The sequence below is a fragment of the Nycticebus coucang genome, chromosome 23 (genome assembly GCF_027406575.1).
Source record: "Nycticebus coucang isolate mNycCou1 chromosome 23, mNycCou1.pri, whole genome shotgun sequence".
NCBI lineage: Eukaryota > Metazoa > Chordata > Mammalia > Primates > Lorisidae > Nycticebus > Nycticebus coucang.
Window position 1 is genome coordinate 25,711,817 of NC_069802.1, and position 15,808 is coordinate 25,727,624.

General features: G+C 38.6%; 1 protein-coding gene across 2 annotated transcripts in view; it reads left to right on the forward strand.

Annotated features, from left to right (window-relative positions):
* SEPSECS (Sep (O-phosphoserine) tRNA:Sec (selenocysteine) tRNA synthase) overlaps positions 1 to 4,362 on the forward strand; it is a 32,597-nt gene extending 28,235 nt beyond the window's left edge. For both annotated transcript variants that reach the window (XM_053577784.1, XM_053577785.1), the window contains exons 9-11: positions 416 to 509; positions 1,842 to 1,932; positions 3,733 to 4,362. In XM_053577784.1, the coding sequence (XP_053433759.1) occupies positions 416 to 509; positions 1,842 to 1,932; positions 3,733 to 4,039 (492 nt within the window). In that variant the 3' untranslated portion in view covers positions 4,040 to 4,362. The remainder of the gene's footprint in view (positions 1 to 415; positions 510 to 1,841; positions 1,933 to 3,732) is intronic.
* The last annotated feature ends 11,446 nt before the right edge of the window (positions 4,363 to 15,808 follow it).

Sequence of the window (15,808 nt, forward strand, 5' to 3'; positions counted from 1 at the left end):
CACTCTGGCTTCTGAGTATAGAATAGATTATAGAGAGGTGAGAGAATAAGCAGAGAAACCATTTAGGAGCTATCACTGTGTCCAGGGAAGAGGTTGATAGCTGTTTGGACTAGAATGGTAACTCCGAAGATTCTGAGAAGATAGATTTGTGATAGATACATAGTAGCCTCAATAGATGCATAAACACCTCAAGGAATTGTGGTGTTTCTTTGCCTTTACCAAAGTCCTGTGGTTTCTGATAGTTGCGGCAGCTGTGAGTCTCACCATATGTGGCAAAGGAGAGAGTTGGCTCATAGGGCACATGGATGAGTTAATTTACAGTGCAGATTTCATAACAATCAGATTTTGTCTTGTTAAACTGACAATTGCAGTAAGTATTTTGATTTGTTTTAAATGTGACATTTTGTTGTTGCAGGAAATGTTTTCATATTTGTCCAGCCAACTAGAGAAGTTGGCAGAAGCCTACAATGAAAGACTGTTACATACACCTCACAATCCCATATCTTTAGGTAATATTTTTTTCTTAAAAAAAAAAAAAAATCTATCCTTAGGAGGAAATTGAAATTTTTAGAAAAAAGAGAAAACTCTTTCTGGTTACAGAGATACTTCTAAATTCATTATAGAATTAATTTGTAAATTGAAAAAGTTTAGGTAACCTTTAGAAATGCTTTAATGTATTTGTAAGACAAAACCTATAGACTGAAGGCATCTGAATCAATGTTAAGTGTTAAGATGAACACACCAAAAATAATTCTTTAAGTCTTGCTTCTAGCCAGGGTACTTTGGTCACTAGTAAGAACTCGACATAAATAATTAAACCTTTCTCCAGTTAACAAAACACCAGCATATCAGAAAGTAAAGCTTTTCTTATATTGTTTTTAATATTATCATTGCTTATTTTCTTTAGCCTCTTCATATTCAAGAAATCTGTGTTTATGGTCATTTTATTTGTTTATATAAAGACTGCATTATTGTCATGTAGTATAGAGGCTATTCAAAACAAAAATGTGAATGTTGACTTTCACATTTAACTTTGAAGTTTCAGAATTATCCATTTTAAATTGTGAATATATGTAGTATGTTTTATATTTCACATATAACTGTGGAAGGTAAGGAAGGCTTTTCAGGAGTGGGCACCTGTGGAAAACCCCTTGAGCACCTATAATCTAACCCTGATGAGTTAGTCTTTTCTCATTTATAATCTATGTAGTTATTGTAGAAGGTGAAAGTGTATGGTATGAATCCCAATTTCTCTGTGTACTACTCTCTAACCTTCTTTTTCCTATCTGTAAAATAGAGATAATGATCCCTCTCACGCAAAATTGTTAAAAGGTTGGTTGAGATTATGTTTGTAAATTGTCTAGCATGGTAAGTCAGTCCTCAGTAAATAGTAGCTACTAGTGGTATTATGTATGGAATATAGTTTACACTCACAGCCTCAGAATGGAAATTTCTATTTCCATATGCAGAAGTTGGTCTTACTTAGTCTTATATGTGTGCTGAAATAGATCCCACATTCTCATTTTACAAGTTCCTAAAATTTGGTTGAATGTGAATAAACAGCCACACTGATCATGTCATTGTTGCATCTATGTAGTTGGAAAACTTCACTCTCTGGAAAGGTGATAGAAAAATTCTGTTTCTGATTCTGAACATACTGGATTTACATTAAAATATTTTTGTGTGATATGCAAACAAATCCCTGCGGTAATTTATTAAGTATGCTAAAGTGAAATTGTGTCACCTGACAATGAATAAGTAGTAATGTCATCATCGTTGTATTTTGAGTCCTTTTTGTGTGGACAAACCAAGACTTACTGGGATACTTTTTTCTTTTTTAGCTGTGACACTTAAGACGCTAGAAAAATACCCTGACAGAGCTGTTACTCAACTTGGCTCAATGCTTTTTACGAGACAGGTTTCGGGAGCTAGGTAAGCATGTTTGTAAGAGATTTGTATTTATTTGGCTTTGCAAAGCTAACTCTAAACAAGTACTTTTCTCAAAAATAGTCTCTCAAGTATATGCTGAACTATGCTGTTCGTAGTGAAAGGGAGAGAATCTGTCAGGCTACCACCTGTGTGAACTGTGTGTACTTGAAATAGTCACAGAAAGATGAATATTATTTGTCTTAATAGAAATACAGAAAGGAAGTTTTATTACCTCTCTGTACAGATTTTAGTCTTTATTTCCTTTGTCAGGTGATCCATCTTTGATGGCACATTTTGGCAGGCCAGGGCTGGATTCAAACCCACTACCTCCAGTGTCTGAGGCTGGCACCCTAGCCACTGAGCTACAGGGACCGAGCCCGATGGCACATTATGGTATTAGAAATAAGTCATCTTCATTACAAAGTTCAAGAGAAAATGTTGTGGAAAAGCCTGCTTCCTGTAATAACAAGGTTATATAATTCTTGCCTAGCTGCTGCCTCAGGAAAATGTACTTTTCCTTCTCTAGTATATGTGGCATGAAAGCAAATCTCATTTTTCATTTTAGATTTGATGAGGTCAGAGAAAAATAACTGGAAACAAAATATCCTTCTCTAAATACTTTCTTTTTTATCTTTCTTTTCTAATCATTTTTTTTTTTTTTTTTTCTCTCTCAGAGGCAGGTTCTCTGTTGCCAGGCTGGAGTGTAGGGGCATAATCATGGGTCGCTGTAACCTCAGCTCCTGGGCTCAAGCGATCCCCCCACTTCAGCCTCCTGAGTAGCTGGGCCTACAAGGGAGCTACCATGCCTGGCTAACATTTTTCTTTTTTGTTAGAGACAAGGTCTCACAATTTTGTCCAGGCTGGTTTGATCTCTGACTCCTAGCCTCAGGCAATCCTCCTGCCTTGGCCTCTTGAAGTCCTGGGTTACAGGCATGAGCCACCTCGCCTGGCCTCTAAATACTTTTCTTTACATGCTTCTGTTAAAGAATTTCTCTCTATCAGAGTTAGAGATTTAATATCAAAAGACAAGTTTTTAAAAGAAAAATTCACCTTTTACCTTGATGAATATATGGTTTACACACATTACAAGTTTTGACACTTGTAGTAAATTACAAGTATAGTCTAAAATGATTTATTGATCTTGCTTTTAGTGTTGCCAGTATGTCTTTATGCTGAGGTTGAGCTTACTTGACTTAAAAAAAAAAAGGCAAAGGTTAGAAGTCTGCTTATATCTAAGTATGTCAATGAAAGCCAGCTTAAATAATGTACGTGCCATTGCTGAATATTACTGCTTGCTGACCAGCAACCCACCGTAAGCAGTTACATGGTTTCTTTTGATTTTTGCCTTAAAACCTTCCATTGCATAGCATTGATCAGATAGTTAGAATTTTAGTTTGTTGATTAGAGGTGACACATGATAACCAAAGTGTGTGTGTGTGTGTGTGTGTGTGTGTATGTGTGTGTGTGTGTATGTGTGTGAAGTCAGATTCCAGCTTTGGCACAAAAACAAAAAAATTTCTTTCCTCTTTTTCAAAGAGGTGAAGGTGTTTGAAGTTCCTAGAGCTTTTAGCTCTTTCATAGAAGATAAGTAAGTGGTAATTACCGGGGGGGACTTTTCTTTGTAAAATAGCAGAATCTTGTATAATTTTATTTTAGGGTCTGTTTACATAGGCCATGATTTATGGCTGTTTTAAAACTTTTTAAAAAGTAGATGTAAAGCTTGTAACACATATCTTTTGTTTATGGGTGACATTCTGTTGACATCACCAGACATATTAAATTGGTAAATCTTTCTACTTTCAGGGTTGTGCCTCTTGGGTCTGTGCAAACTGTGAGTGGCTACACTTTCAGAGGCTTTATGTCACATACGAATAATTACCCCTGTGCTTATCTCAATGCTGCATCAGCCATCGGAATGAAGACGCAGGATGTGGACTTGTTCATAAAGAGACTTGATAAGTGTTTAAAGACAGTAAGAAAAGAACAAAATAGAGATAGTGATGTATCTGGAGTTGACAATTATGACAAAACTGAAGATGTGGATGTTGAAGAAACGGCTTTAAAACTAGATAATGTACTTCTTGACACGTATAAGGATGCTTCTTCCTGACGTGTGAAGGGTTTCTTCCTGATCATTTGAAAGAAATGATGAGGCTATAGCATAAGCAAGCAGTTTAAAAGTCAAGACTTGAGATTTTAGAATTTGAAATTTTGTGGCAGATATTTAGTCAAGGAATAGGCTATGATATAAGCTAGCCATTGATGATTACTAGGTTTTTTGTCCTTAGATTGCCTCAATCTTTATGATCCTTAGCAGGTTACAATATACAATTAGCATTTTTCTAATTATTAGGATATTTGTCAATTAAGCATCATGCTTCAGATAATTCTTACTGATACAATGACACAGTAAAATTACCTCTAATTCTCTTGGAAATGTAGAGTGCTTCCTCTTAACTGTTCTCTACCATTCACAAATTATATTTCTGATCAGAAGTATAATTTAGATCGCTAAAGCTCCTGATTATTAGATGTTTGCTGAGGTGTGTAAGTTGCCATATGCCTGTGAAATGCACATTCCCCAGGGAAGCAGAGTCAAGGTATAAACTTTAGTTTTGACCCATGTAGGATATGTTTATTTGTAGGATAATATTTAGAAATAAACATATCCTACAACCCACAAACAGTGGTTCTTAATGGAGGAAGACTTGGCTTGCATTTAAGCAGCATCTGGAGCCATTGTTGATCGTCACACCTGGTGGGATGCTATTGACATCTGGAAGGTATAGGCCAGGGGTGCTGCTCAACATTCTTCGGTGCGCAAGACAGTCTCCCACAACAGACAATCACCTGGCCCAAAATGTCGCTGGTGCTGAGGCTGAGAAACACTGCTTTAAAGTGAACGAATGCCTCAGAGAAAGAGAAGTTTTTCATAGCAACTTTAATTACTCAGTAATACTTCAAAGATAGCTTTATAAATGTTACCAAACTATGCTATGTAGAGAATCTGAAATGGTAACCAGGGTCACCAGTTCTAAACATGTCACTAAAAGTTGTTTTATATGGTACTAGTGTATTTCTCCACTTGGGCAAATGAAGACTTTATTATAACTGACTGTCCTCCTTGTTTTAAGCAACCCTTGTACGTTGGTTGGTTTATTCAAGTGTTATGCACAGTCAGGATGGACTAACATGGGTAATTTTGTGCATATTTTTGCTAGGAAGGTGAAACGGTGTAGTGTGATAAACAAGTGTATTCTTCCCTTCCTGCCCATGTGCTTATTTTATTGAGTCTGGAATTCCAGACTCACTGTCTCTAAGAATTATTTTTGTTGTTAATTCTAAGAAATAGACTGATGTCTTATAGCCTGAAGAGTTAGTGAAGCTTCTGAATACACCACTGTGCCAAAGCCATGTTTTTTTCAAAATCTGCCCTGTGGATGGATCATTGTTTCCAAAGAAACTCATGCGGGAAAAGGGGCCTGCGGACAAGTAATTTTGGGAACTGCCTTTTCAAACCTTCCTATTGGTATATTAAAGGCTCAAACAATTCCTTCAGTAAAGAACTCAGTTTGAATATATCCTTATTCAAAGAGGAACCCATTTTTTTAAGTGGCATACTTATTAATGACTCGTTGAACATGCTTTCAAAAGCATTACAACAAAGAATGCTGTTTTGATTTCTGGGTCATATTTTTCTAATTGATCTGGCGGTGTAAATTCTGAGAAAGAGATTCTCTGGTATTTTGGTGACACTGCACATTGTCTAGGACGAGCTGAGACACATGTAAGTTAGAACGCTTTGGTCACTGAAGCTGAAGAGTTACAGCAGAACCTCTAGAGCCTAAGAAAGGGAATGAAATGATGTTGCCAATGTAACTGCTGGCAGTACAGCTTGCTATACATTTAGTAAGCCAAAATTGTTTTATAGAACAAGTGATCTATATTGTTGTGATCATCATTTAGCGTAAGATAGGCCAGAGCTGAGAGACCAGCAAATGTTTTCTCATCTGCAGTGTATCAGCAGTTCTTGGGCTTCAGCTGCTGAATAGATAATAATTCTAATTGAAGATAAATTGCATGAACCCACATGTGAATGATAGATACATTACAGCATTTCATTCCTGATGCATAAAATCAGCTGCAGTTTTTGTTATTAACTCTTTCTTTTTCAGTGGTTTTGGGATTCTAGCTGCATTCCTGCAGGCTAAAAATTTGACCCTGAAGTCATAAAATTCACACAAGATTTTGAAGGGATATTGTAGATGCTGTATGTTCAGAATATTTCCTCCCCAGTTTCATTTTTACTGGCTGTCTCCCATTTCCACATAAAATTATTTGTCATCAGTTGCTAGTACTGATTGGTAAGCCTCATAATTGACCTTTGTTATTTTTGAACTGTGACGGGGCAGTGGCGATGTGTTTGCAATTATTGCCTGAAATGACCTCTTCTGTCTTTCTGATCCAGTTACCCTTGTTAAGGCTATCAGGTCAAATTTGGAGTTTCTTATTTAAAGTCAGTGGGCTGTGGTGGTCTGCCTAGGAAAGTAAATTCAGTAACACAAAATACTACGCAATGTGTTACTCATAGACATGGCAGAGAAAGGTGTTTTAAATCAGGCTCTTAGGTCCTCTGCTGATGAGTTCTCACTCCATCAGAGAGTGATACATGATACCAGCCTTAGGAACTCCGTATTCAACTGCAAATCTTTCTATTTAGCTTTTTGTATTAATTGTTGAAGTTATAGAGTGTGAATTATTGAATACAGTTCTGTTCAGCCAGTAGGCATTTGATATACAGAATGGCAAATTTAAATATAAATTAAATTTTTTCTAATATTGTGACTCAGCACATACTCTCCCGTAGTCTTGTTTTTTCACTACCTTATAATAAGAACTGTCATTGAGGCCTGGGTTACTGAACTAGCTTTTATTAAAATCCATAGATTTTAATAAAATTAAAATTAAAGGCAGTTTTTTATAGGTGATAATAATTTAACATTGAATTAGTAGCTATCCTAAGAATTAGTATCTTTTGTAGAGAAAAATAACCAACAATTAAAAACCAACCAAAAAACTCCATTGAGTCTCATTCATGTTACGCTCAAGAAATTTTTTAGAATACATACACATTTGGTACATAAGAAAGTTGGATTTTCTTTTACCACTTTCTAAGATGTACCAATTTCTGCCGAGCCCTTAATGGTTTTATTATGTTTTGCCTGTTTGAGAGTATCCTTATTTTTAAAAAAACTTTAAAAAGTTCAGTTTTCCTCACACACAAATTTGATAATTTCAGAAGTTTCACAACCTTTGAATAATTTGATAGCAGTTGAATAGGCTGCTAACAGTACATAAGAACATCCTGCAAACAGTTTTTTCCCTTGTCTATCACATTGTGTTGGTTGGTGTCTATTGTGGCCAATCCTAGTAAACAGGTCTGACACCCACTGCATCTTTTTGTGCCTTACTTTTTACTTTCTTTCTTTTTTTTTTTTTTGTGGTTTTTGGCCAGGGCTGGGTTTGAACCCACCACCTCTGGCATATGGGACCAGCGCCCTATCCCCTTGAGCCACAGGCGCTGCCCATACTTTTTACTTTCATTTGGCCATTATTATAAGACACTAAGTTTAAGGATAATGAATATGTCTTTCTAATTTCCCACCTGATATTCTGCAGCTTAAGCTAAGGCCTTGGGCAAAATCTGGAAGCGTTTATACATTTTGTTTTTATCAAGTGGTATCAACTTGAGCTTTTAGAGAAGTGTGAAGACAGGCTATGTTTAACTGTATCACTGTTGGGGATTTTAGCCATGAGAGTGATGAAGCTGATGTCAGCCTCATATGCAAACTCAATGTTTTACCAAAAGGAAAAGATGTTTCCAGAAATATCCCTGGTGTAGACTTTAAAAATAAAAATGAATTGTATAATTTATTACATGAAATACATTTTTAATAAATTATTTGTAGTATATAATTTTACATAATTATACCTATAGGTAAAATCCAAAATGTAGAAATAACTGACACTAAATTGCTTGCCCATTTTTGATTCAGTCATCAGTATCAACTTGCCCAGAAATCAGCCAGAAAAGTCATATCTGTAATGAGAATCACCAGTCATGGCTGGGGCTAAATTATTTTTAAAAAAGAAAAAGAGGAAGGAGATGGCATTCTAGCAACTATTTTGCAAAAGATCTGTTGAGTATAGAATGTTGGACACTTAGAAGTATTTAATTGTTTCTAAAAGAAATACTCTTTTGTTTGAAAGTAAAATAGATTAGTATAACATTCTTCTTCAGATTTCAATTCTGAATTATGCTATTTGAATTTTTCAGGTAGTTATCTTTGATTTGGAGTTAGATCTCTGCATTGGTTCTTATTAACCATATGAGCTTACATATTTAATCTCTTTGAATCTCAGTTCCATCATATTAAAACGATAGAACCTGATAAGAGTGAGGGTTAAATGAGATGATGTATGTGGTAAAGTGATTAACTCAGTGCCTGTACACAGTATTTACTATTAATAATTGCTGTGATGCTTTGCATAAAGCTGTACTGTACTTAAGCTGTACTAGATTTAAAATAAAATGTATTCATTAAGTCCAGGCACTGTGGCTCACACCTGTAATCCTAGCACTCTGGGAGGCCAAGGCGAGAGGATCATTTGAACTCAGTAGTCTGAGACCAATCTGAGCAAGAGTGACACCCTGTCTGTACTAAAAAATAGGAAAATTAGCCGGGTGTTGTGCCAGGCAGCTATAGTCCAAGCTACTCAGGAGGCTGAGGCAGGAGGATTGCTTGAACTCAGGAGTTTGAGGTTACTGTGAACTAGTCTGATACTACTGCCCTCTATCGTGGGCAACAGAGTGAGACTCTGTCTCCAAAAAAAAATTCATTATTTTCTAGTTAATTTAGTAGGACATTTTTTTTTTTTTTGTGGGGGAGTCATTAATTTTGTCCATTCTGCAGTAGAAATTAATTTTTAAAAGTCTATAATTGATCTTAGATGACTGTCTTTCTTATTTTCAGGATTTTTCCATTTGACCTTTCTGGGTCTTGTTTTGTTTTGCATTTACATATGTGAATATATTTTTTAAAACCATTTTTAAAGTGCATTAACTATCTTTTGTGCATCTGAAATTTCACATCTCAACATACGAGAGAGTTACAGAAAAGTTTGTCACAGTGACTTTCACATGAATTCTATACATATAGCTTACCAGGGCTTTTGTTACAGTCCTACGAGCATAGCGATTGTTCAATATATTTAGCGGCCTTCTTCTTTTTTTAATTTCAGGTTAATATAAGGATACATAGTTTATTTTTGTAAGGTTAAGGTCTGAATTGTAGTTGTGTTCTTCACCCAAGAAGTGTGCCGTATACCCTTGCAATGTAACTGTTGGTGGAAACTTACCCGCCCACCCCCATTTGAATTTCATTGAGTTTTCCTCTCATATGAGCTTGAAGTTGCCAATCTCCTTTCAATTTGGTATTGAGTACACATGATGCTTGTTTTTCCATTCGCATGATACTTTGCTTAAGAGAGTGTTTTCCAGATCCATTCAGGTTGTTACAAAAGATACAAAAGCTCCATCTTTTTTATGGCTGAATAGTATTCTATGGCAAACATATACCACAATTTATTCATCCATTCATGTGTTGCAGGGCACTTGGGTTGTGTCCACATCTTTGCAGTTGTGAATTGAGCTGCTATAAACATTTGAGTGCAAACATCTTTATGGTGAAATGATTTTTTGTTCTCAGTATAATAGCAAGAGTGATCCTCTAGAATCATAGATCCTGTCCCTTGTTTCTCAAACTCTGAAGTAGCTCCTACATCAGAGTAAGCCCAAGGCCTTGCTGTGTCCCCAAAGGCCCTACAGCATTGGCCATCCCAGGCACACCCCCTTTACCTTTCTGACCCTTCTCATCCTACTCGGCATTCTTGGTCCTCTGTGCCAGCCTAACTGGCCAGCTTGCTATTCCTTAGAAATTTCAGGCATACTTTGCCTTAGAAACTTGGCTCAAGCTATTCCCTTTGCCTAGGAACATCCGTTAACTCAGATGCTTGGCTAACTCACTTCCTTCATACTTTTTATCTCCTTTTCAATGAGATCTACCCCGACTACCCTTTTTAATACTGTAGCTGTCTGCCACACCTTACCATTGTCTAAAAATTGTCATAAAATTCAAGATGGGGCTTCAGTTTTAGTGTTCGTAAGAGTTACCTAGAGTTGTTAAAATGCAAATTTAAATTCAGTATGTCTGGGGTGGGGCTGACGTTTCTGGCAAATCCCGAGGTGGTTCTAGTACTAGACCAGGCTGAGGTGTAAAGGACCAGTGTTTCGTACTTTACGTAATTATTACGTCGTATTGTTTGTCTCTCCCCCTTTGGCTAGAACATAACCTCCACCAAAGCCGAGTCTCTGTTTTGTTCACTCATGTATCCCAAGCACCTGAACAGCACCAGGCCCATGACAGACACTGAAATATTAATATTTGTTGTATGAATGATTCAGTAGGTGGTTATTAAATATTTATATTACTATGTATGAAATCCCTTCGTGTCTGATTTAAACTATTCAGTGGTTTTCCATCTCTCTTAGAATAGAATTCAAAAAATGTTATTACCATTTGGAGTGACAGACACAAAGACACAAAGAGGTGCTGCTCAGATCTCCTTGCAAGAAAAGCCTGGGCTAGCCAGCTGTCTTAGCTCATCACCTCCCTGCTGTTCCCTCCTTCAAGGTTAGCTCAAGCCTAACCTGGAGCCAAAGTCTTGCTCTTCGGCCAGTTTCTGAGCAAGGCCTATGTATATAAGGGCCTGGCTGTTTCCAACCAGTACAGTCTTGGACCTCCCTGATAGGCTGGCAGACAGTTGGTTAGGTCTGCACCATATTCTGACAGCTTTCCCTGCCCTACTTCCCTCCTTTATTTGTTTATTTGTTTGTTTTATGGGTGCTGCTCTCCAATAAACCTTCTACTCTCTTACCTTTGTCTCAGTATCTGCTTCCCAGAGTATCCAACCTATGAGGCCTGTGGCCTGCAAAGTGACCAACACTCTCCTGCCCGCCTTCTCCTCTTCTGTCACTGCTCCTCTCCCTAGACATCCCCGCCAAACCCCAGGTTATACCTTCTTGGGACTATTCTAATAGCACTTGCCTGCAGTGTAGTCCACTGGCCTCATGAATCTTTCATTTATTGGTCATCACAGATTATGACCCTAATTTAGTCTGGTATCATGTTTTAGCTATTTCATGATTTAAAAATACTAGATACTATTTTTGAGACTAGGTCAAGATCCACTTATAAAGATTCTATGATTATTGTGGGGCTGGGGTATATAAGGGAGCAGAATAGGCACTAAGGAAAGATCTTTGTCCAAAAAAATCATTTCAAATGATTTTCCAGGTCCTCATAGATGTGTCCAAGCCAACATTTTATGCTTGGCCTTCCTTGGTACGTTCCAAGTGATACACAGCAGTGGCAAGTTGGTATCCTCTTTAAAATCAAGAAATAGAGAAATAATGTTTAAATAAAATTCTGTAAACTGAAAAAAAAAGGGGGGGTTAAGACTTCATTATTTAGTACCCCTTTGATAAATGGTCCATATGCTACAGGAGAAGTCAGTCATCCAGCCCCCAACCTTCAGCTACTTTGACCATCAAGCAAGAGGCCAGACTGCAACCCTGGCTCTGCTCCTTGGTGGGCAAGTGATCCTGTACAAGTTACTTTGGATTCATCTATAAAATGGGGATAATACCTCACAGAATTGAACTAAAGATCAAATGAAATTATTCATGTAAAGTGCTTAGCAAAGAGTCCCATGTATAGTAAGCGGTCTTATAGTAGTTATTATTAAGTGGTGGTTATCAAAAAAAGGAAAAGACTTTCAATAAAATAGCACCAGAAAGTCTTTACAAAATGTAGCTACATCTGTTGGCCTGATCTTTATTAAATCCCATTAAATGAGATTAAAAAAGAAAAGCAGGACTGGAACTCCATTCAGAGTTCTCAGTTTCAGGGACCTTTTTAAAGACTGGTCCACTTGCCTCCTTCCCTTTGCTCCTGTCTGACTTGGCCCACATTCACTTCTTTGTCCTAAGGCTTTTTTTTCCCTCCAGTTAAAAAGTAGGCCTCAGAACATAGATTTTTCCTTATCAGTCAGTGATATTTTAGTTGGAGTTTTTCAGGTGTTTCCCTTAGAGTGGGCTTATTTAGAAAAAAAACCACAAGTTTTTATTATAGAAACTTTCAAATACATACCAAAAGATGATGACAAACCCTAAGAGTTCATCACTCAGCACCGATCAAGTCTAGTTTTGTTTCACCTACACCATCGAACATGCCGCCTACTCTCTGTTAGGTTAGAGCAAATCTCATCATCATTTTGGGCATAGCTGACATTTCACTAGGTGTCCCCAAAGTGAGAGACATGTTTTAAGTCACAAAACCATTATCACACCTAAAAAGTTTAACAGTAATGTCTTGGTGTCATCAAATATGCTGTCAGTTCTCATTTTTCTAATTACCTTTCTTTTACATTTGAGTCAATATCCAGATAAGATCACCTGAGGGTAGATTTTAGTGGGAAAAGGGTAAAAGGTAAGAAACAGGTAGCATCTGGAATGAATGACAATTTGAGAAAGTGCAGAGAAAGGTGATTGGAACTACTTGAAACAGTGTTTTCCTAACAAATTTCCCCTGGGTTAATACTAGATTCATGAGTGATGTTCATATCGCCCCGCCCCACCCCCAGGCTCACAGACAGAAATTATAATTTGACCTGCTCCAAGTTTTGCTGGTTATCATGAGAAATGCACTTGAGTCCATTTTGGCATATAATAAGTCAATTTCAATGCCAGCTTTCCTAATAGGGGGCTTCGGAGTAGAACCCCAAGTAGGATTAGGCTTAAAGGACAGAGGGTGGTAATTGTTCTAGCTATGTAGAAGTAACCTGGATTCTAAAGTGGATGGAAGGCAAAGTGAGCTACCCTGGGCTTCAGCCAGCCAGTCTTGATGAACAGAGAAAAGCAAACATTATCTCAAAACTCGTGTTCAAAGGAAGAGGGAGCCAGAAACAGCAGCTGGGATGGAGGAGAGGAGCTGAAGTGTGGTGCTCCCCAGGGAAGAGCCTGCCTAATACGTCTCATGGGTCACATGATAGGGACAAGGGAGCTTTTAGGAAGAACTTGGAGCTGCTGAGCTGAGAAGAGGCTGAAAATTGGGTGGCGCCTGTGGCTCAGTGAGTAGGGTGCTGGCCCCATATACCGGAGGTGGCAGTTTCAAACCTGGCCCCTGCAAAAAAAAAAAAAAAAAAAAAGAGGCTGAAAGTTATTCCATACGCTTTCCCAAAAAAACTTCGTTTGTGGACAATAAATGGGTTTTGTAAGCCATAATGACAGAAGGCAATTTTAGTTAAAAAGCTTGCAGAGAAAAACCAAACCAAATCTCTTTGGAGAATTAACCTGGGAATGTGATGTCCAAGGGTCTCTAGGAATATACAAGTCTGATGAAATTTGCCTTTTCAAGTTTTCTCAGGTAAGAAAACAAATTCTGGGCATGGTGGCTCACGCCTGTAATCCCAGTACTCTGGGAGGCTGAGGCAGGAAGATCGCTTGAGCCCAGGAGTTTGAGGTTTTAAAAAAAAAGCAAATGCTGAGAATGACATACCCAAAGTCACACAGCTACTTTAGGACAGAAATGAGGTAGGTTTCAGAGGCCATCTCCACCCATGGGCCCATGACAGGGCCAGTGACAGATCTGAAGGAAGTGGACCCTTTGTAAGACAAAAAGTTGATCCAGGAAACATTTTCATGGCTTTTGGATAAACTTTGTCTTGTTTCTGTATAAAATTCATTGATTTCTATGTTCCTTCAATTTCCGGTGTCTGCTTTCACCACATCCAATTTATGCGCTATTTGTCCTTGTTGGGTGACTCAAACCTTCTTGGGGCTGGGGACAGGCAGGAGCCTTTTGAACAGTGTCTCCTGCTAACTTTTCTTGAAGGCCAGATAAAAATACTCATTTTATCTACAATTTAAAAGCAAATGAGCCTTTTAACATTAGGAAATTCAGCATTTTTGGATTTGCATTTACGATCATTGTCTATTTTCTATTTATTCCCATCTATTTGCAATAAGTGTATTTCGGAGCCAACTTGGTTTATGCTGTTCCCTAGGAAAAAAAAGGGGGAAAAAAAAAAAAAGCAAAACCCACAACCAACCACGATGCTTTATAGAGCCGTCCCCATGGAGCCCAGAACTTCCTAGGCATGAAATTGATGGCTGCACACAGAGGCAGCAGGTGCGGGGCCTCATGCCACTTGCTGGCTTTTTTTTTTAGTTTGTGTTTATAATCAGTAAATGGCTGTGGATGTTTAAATGGTTGCCTAATACCGATGGAGAGCGGATGCCATTATAACTTGAACTTGTATTGCCATGCAGATGGTGGAAATAAACATCCAATTCTGTACACAGTTTAGTTTGTCTCTCACTTTTAAAAGATCAGCTGAGTGTCAGGAATCCATGGTGCCAGCAGGGGTTTGGGGGGAGCAGGGGAGAGCAGGGCTGCTGTCTTTCCAGATTGGCTTTTGTGCTGAGAGCCGGGCACAGCAGGTTCCCCTGTATAGGGGAGGAGGCTCATGGCCACAGTGGGCCCCACCCTGACGTTAATAGGCAGTGGTTCCACCTCTCCCTTTACACAATCAAAATGTGTCTCCACAAAATTCAGCTCTCAGGTGCTGCTGCCTCTCGCCCTTCTTTTTTGGGGAGGGATTCTAGCCCTAACCCTCCTGAAACTCAGGCTGCATCGCCTTCTCCGCCTCCCCCCTTCACTTGGTGAAGCACAGGGGTGACCACACCAGGTTTGGTTTTATGCTCCTGGCCTCCCCTACCAGTCTCTCAGTTGCCTCTTTTTGCGGGGGTGGGGAGCGGTTGCACATTGCTCTACTATGTTTTGTGGGACCTTGGCAAATATTTGCTGAACAAATGATCAACTAACTTGTAACCAACTGATAGAGTTTAATGTTAGCCTAGTCCAGAAATATTTATTTTAACAGATTGGGAGTAATAATAGAAATGGATTTCTGTTTTTAGAAATTGAAGTTTTGCAAATCAGCGAGCAGAAAAGAGCAGAGTGAATTTGAGGGCAGGGAAGTCTTTCTAGTACCTTAAGATAACCTCATGGAGGAAGCCCTCTCTTTGGGAAGAAGCCCAAACCTGGAGGTATATCCTGCAAGCCATTCCTTCGGGGCAGACCCTGGCCCCAAATGTGAATATTTAAGAGGCGAACTCATTCTTTAGGGCCACAGAAATTGCGGCATGAGCATGAGGTTTATGACAAAGGCTATTTCTGGCAGGTTTGGTCTCTTTTATTAATGAATCATTCAAAAGCAAGGCAGGCTCCTATCCCACCCCACCCTAGCCCCAACTGGTTTATTTACCCCCCACCAGCCTCCTTTCTCTGAACCAAACAATGCAGTAATCCTTCCCATTCCTGTCACATACTTTCTGGATTACAAAATGATTTCATATACATTATCTTGTTTTCATCTTCTGACAGTTTTTGGAGCCAGGCAGGGTGTGATAATTATCTTTATTTTGCTGCTAAGCCCCAGAGAAGTTTGGTGACTTTGATGACTTGTCTGGCGTCATTCCTAGGGTAGGGCCAGGAAATCCTGATTGATACTCAGGGCTCTGACGCCAGCCTTGAGGCTTTCTTGGAAGCCTTGGAGCAGGGTGAAAAGTGTGTGCTCTAGAGCAGGGGTCACCAGGCAGGAAGTATCTTAGACTTGGCTGGCTGTCCTGTCTCTGTTGCAACTACTCGAAAGCCACAATGTGTAAATGAGTGAGTATGGCTGTGGTCCAATAACA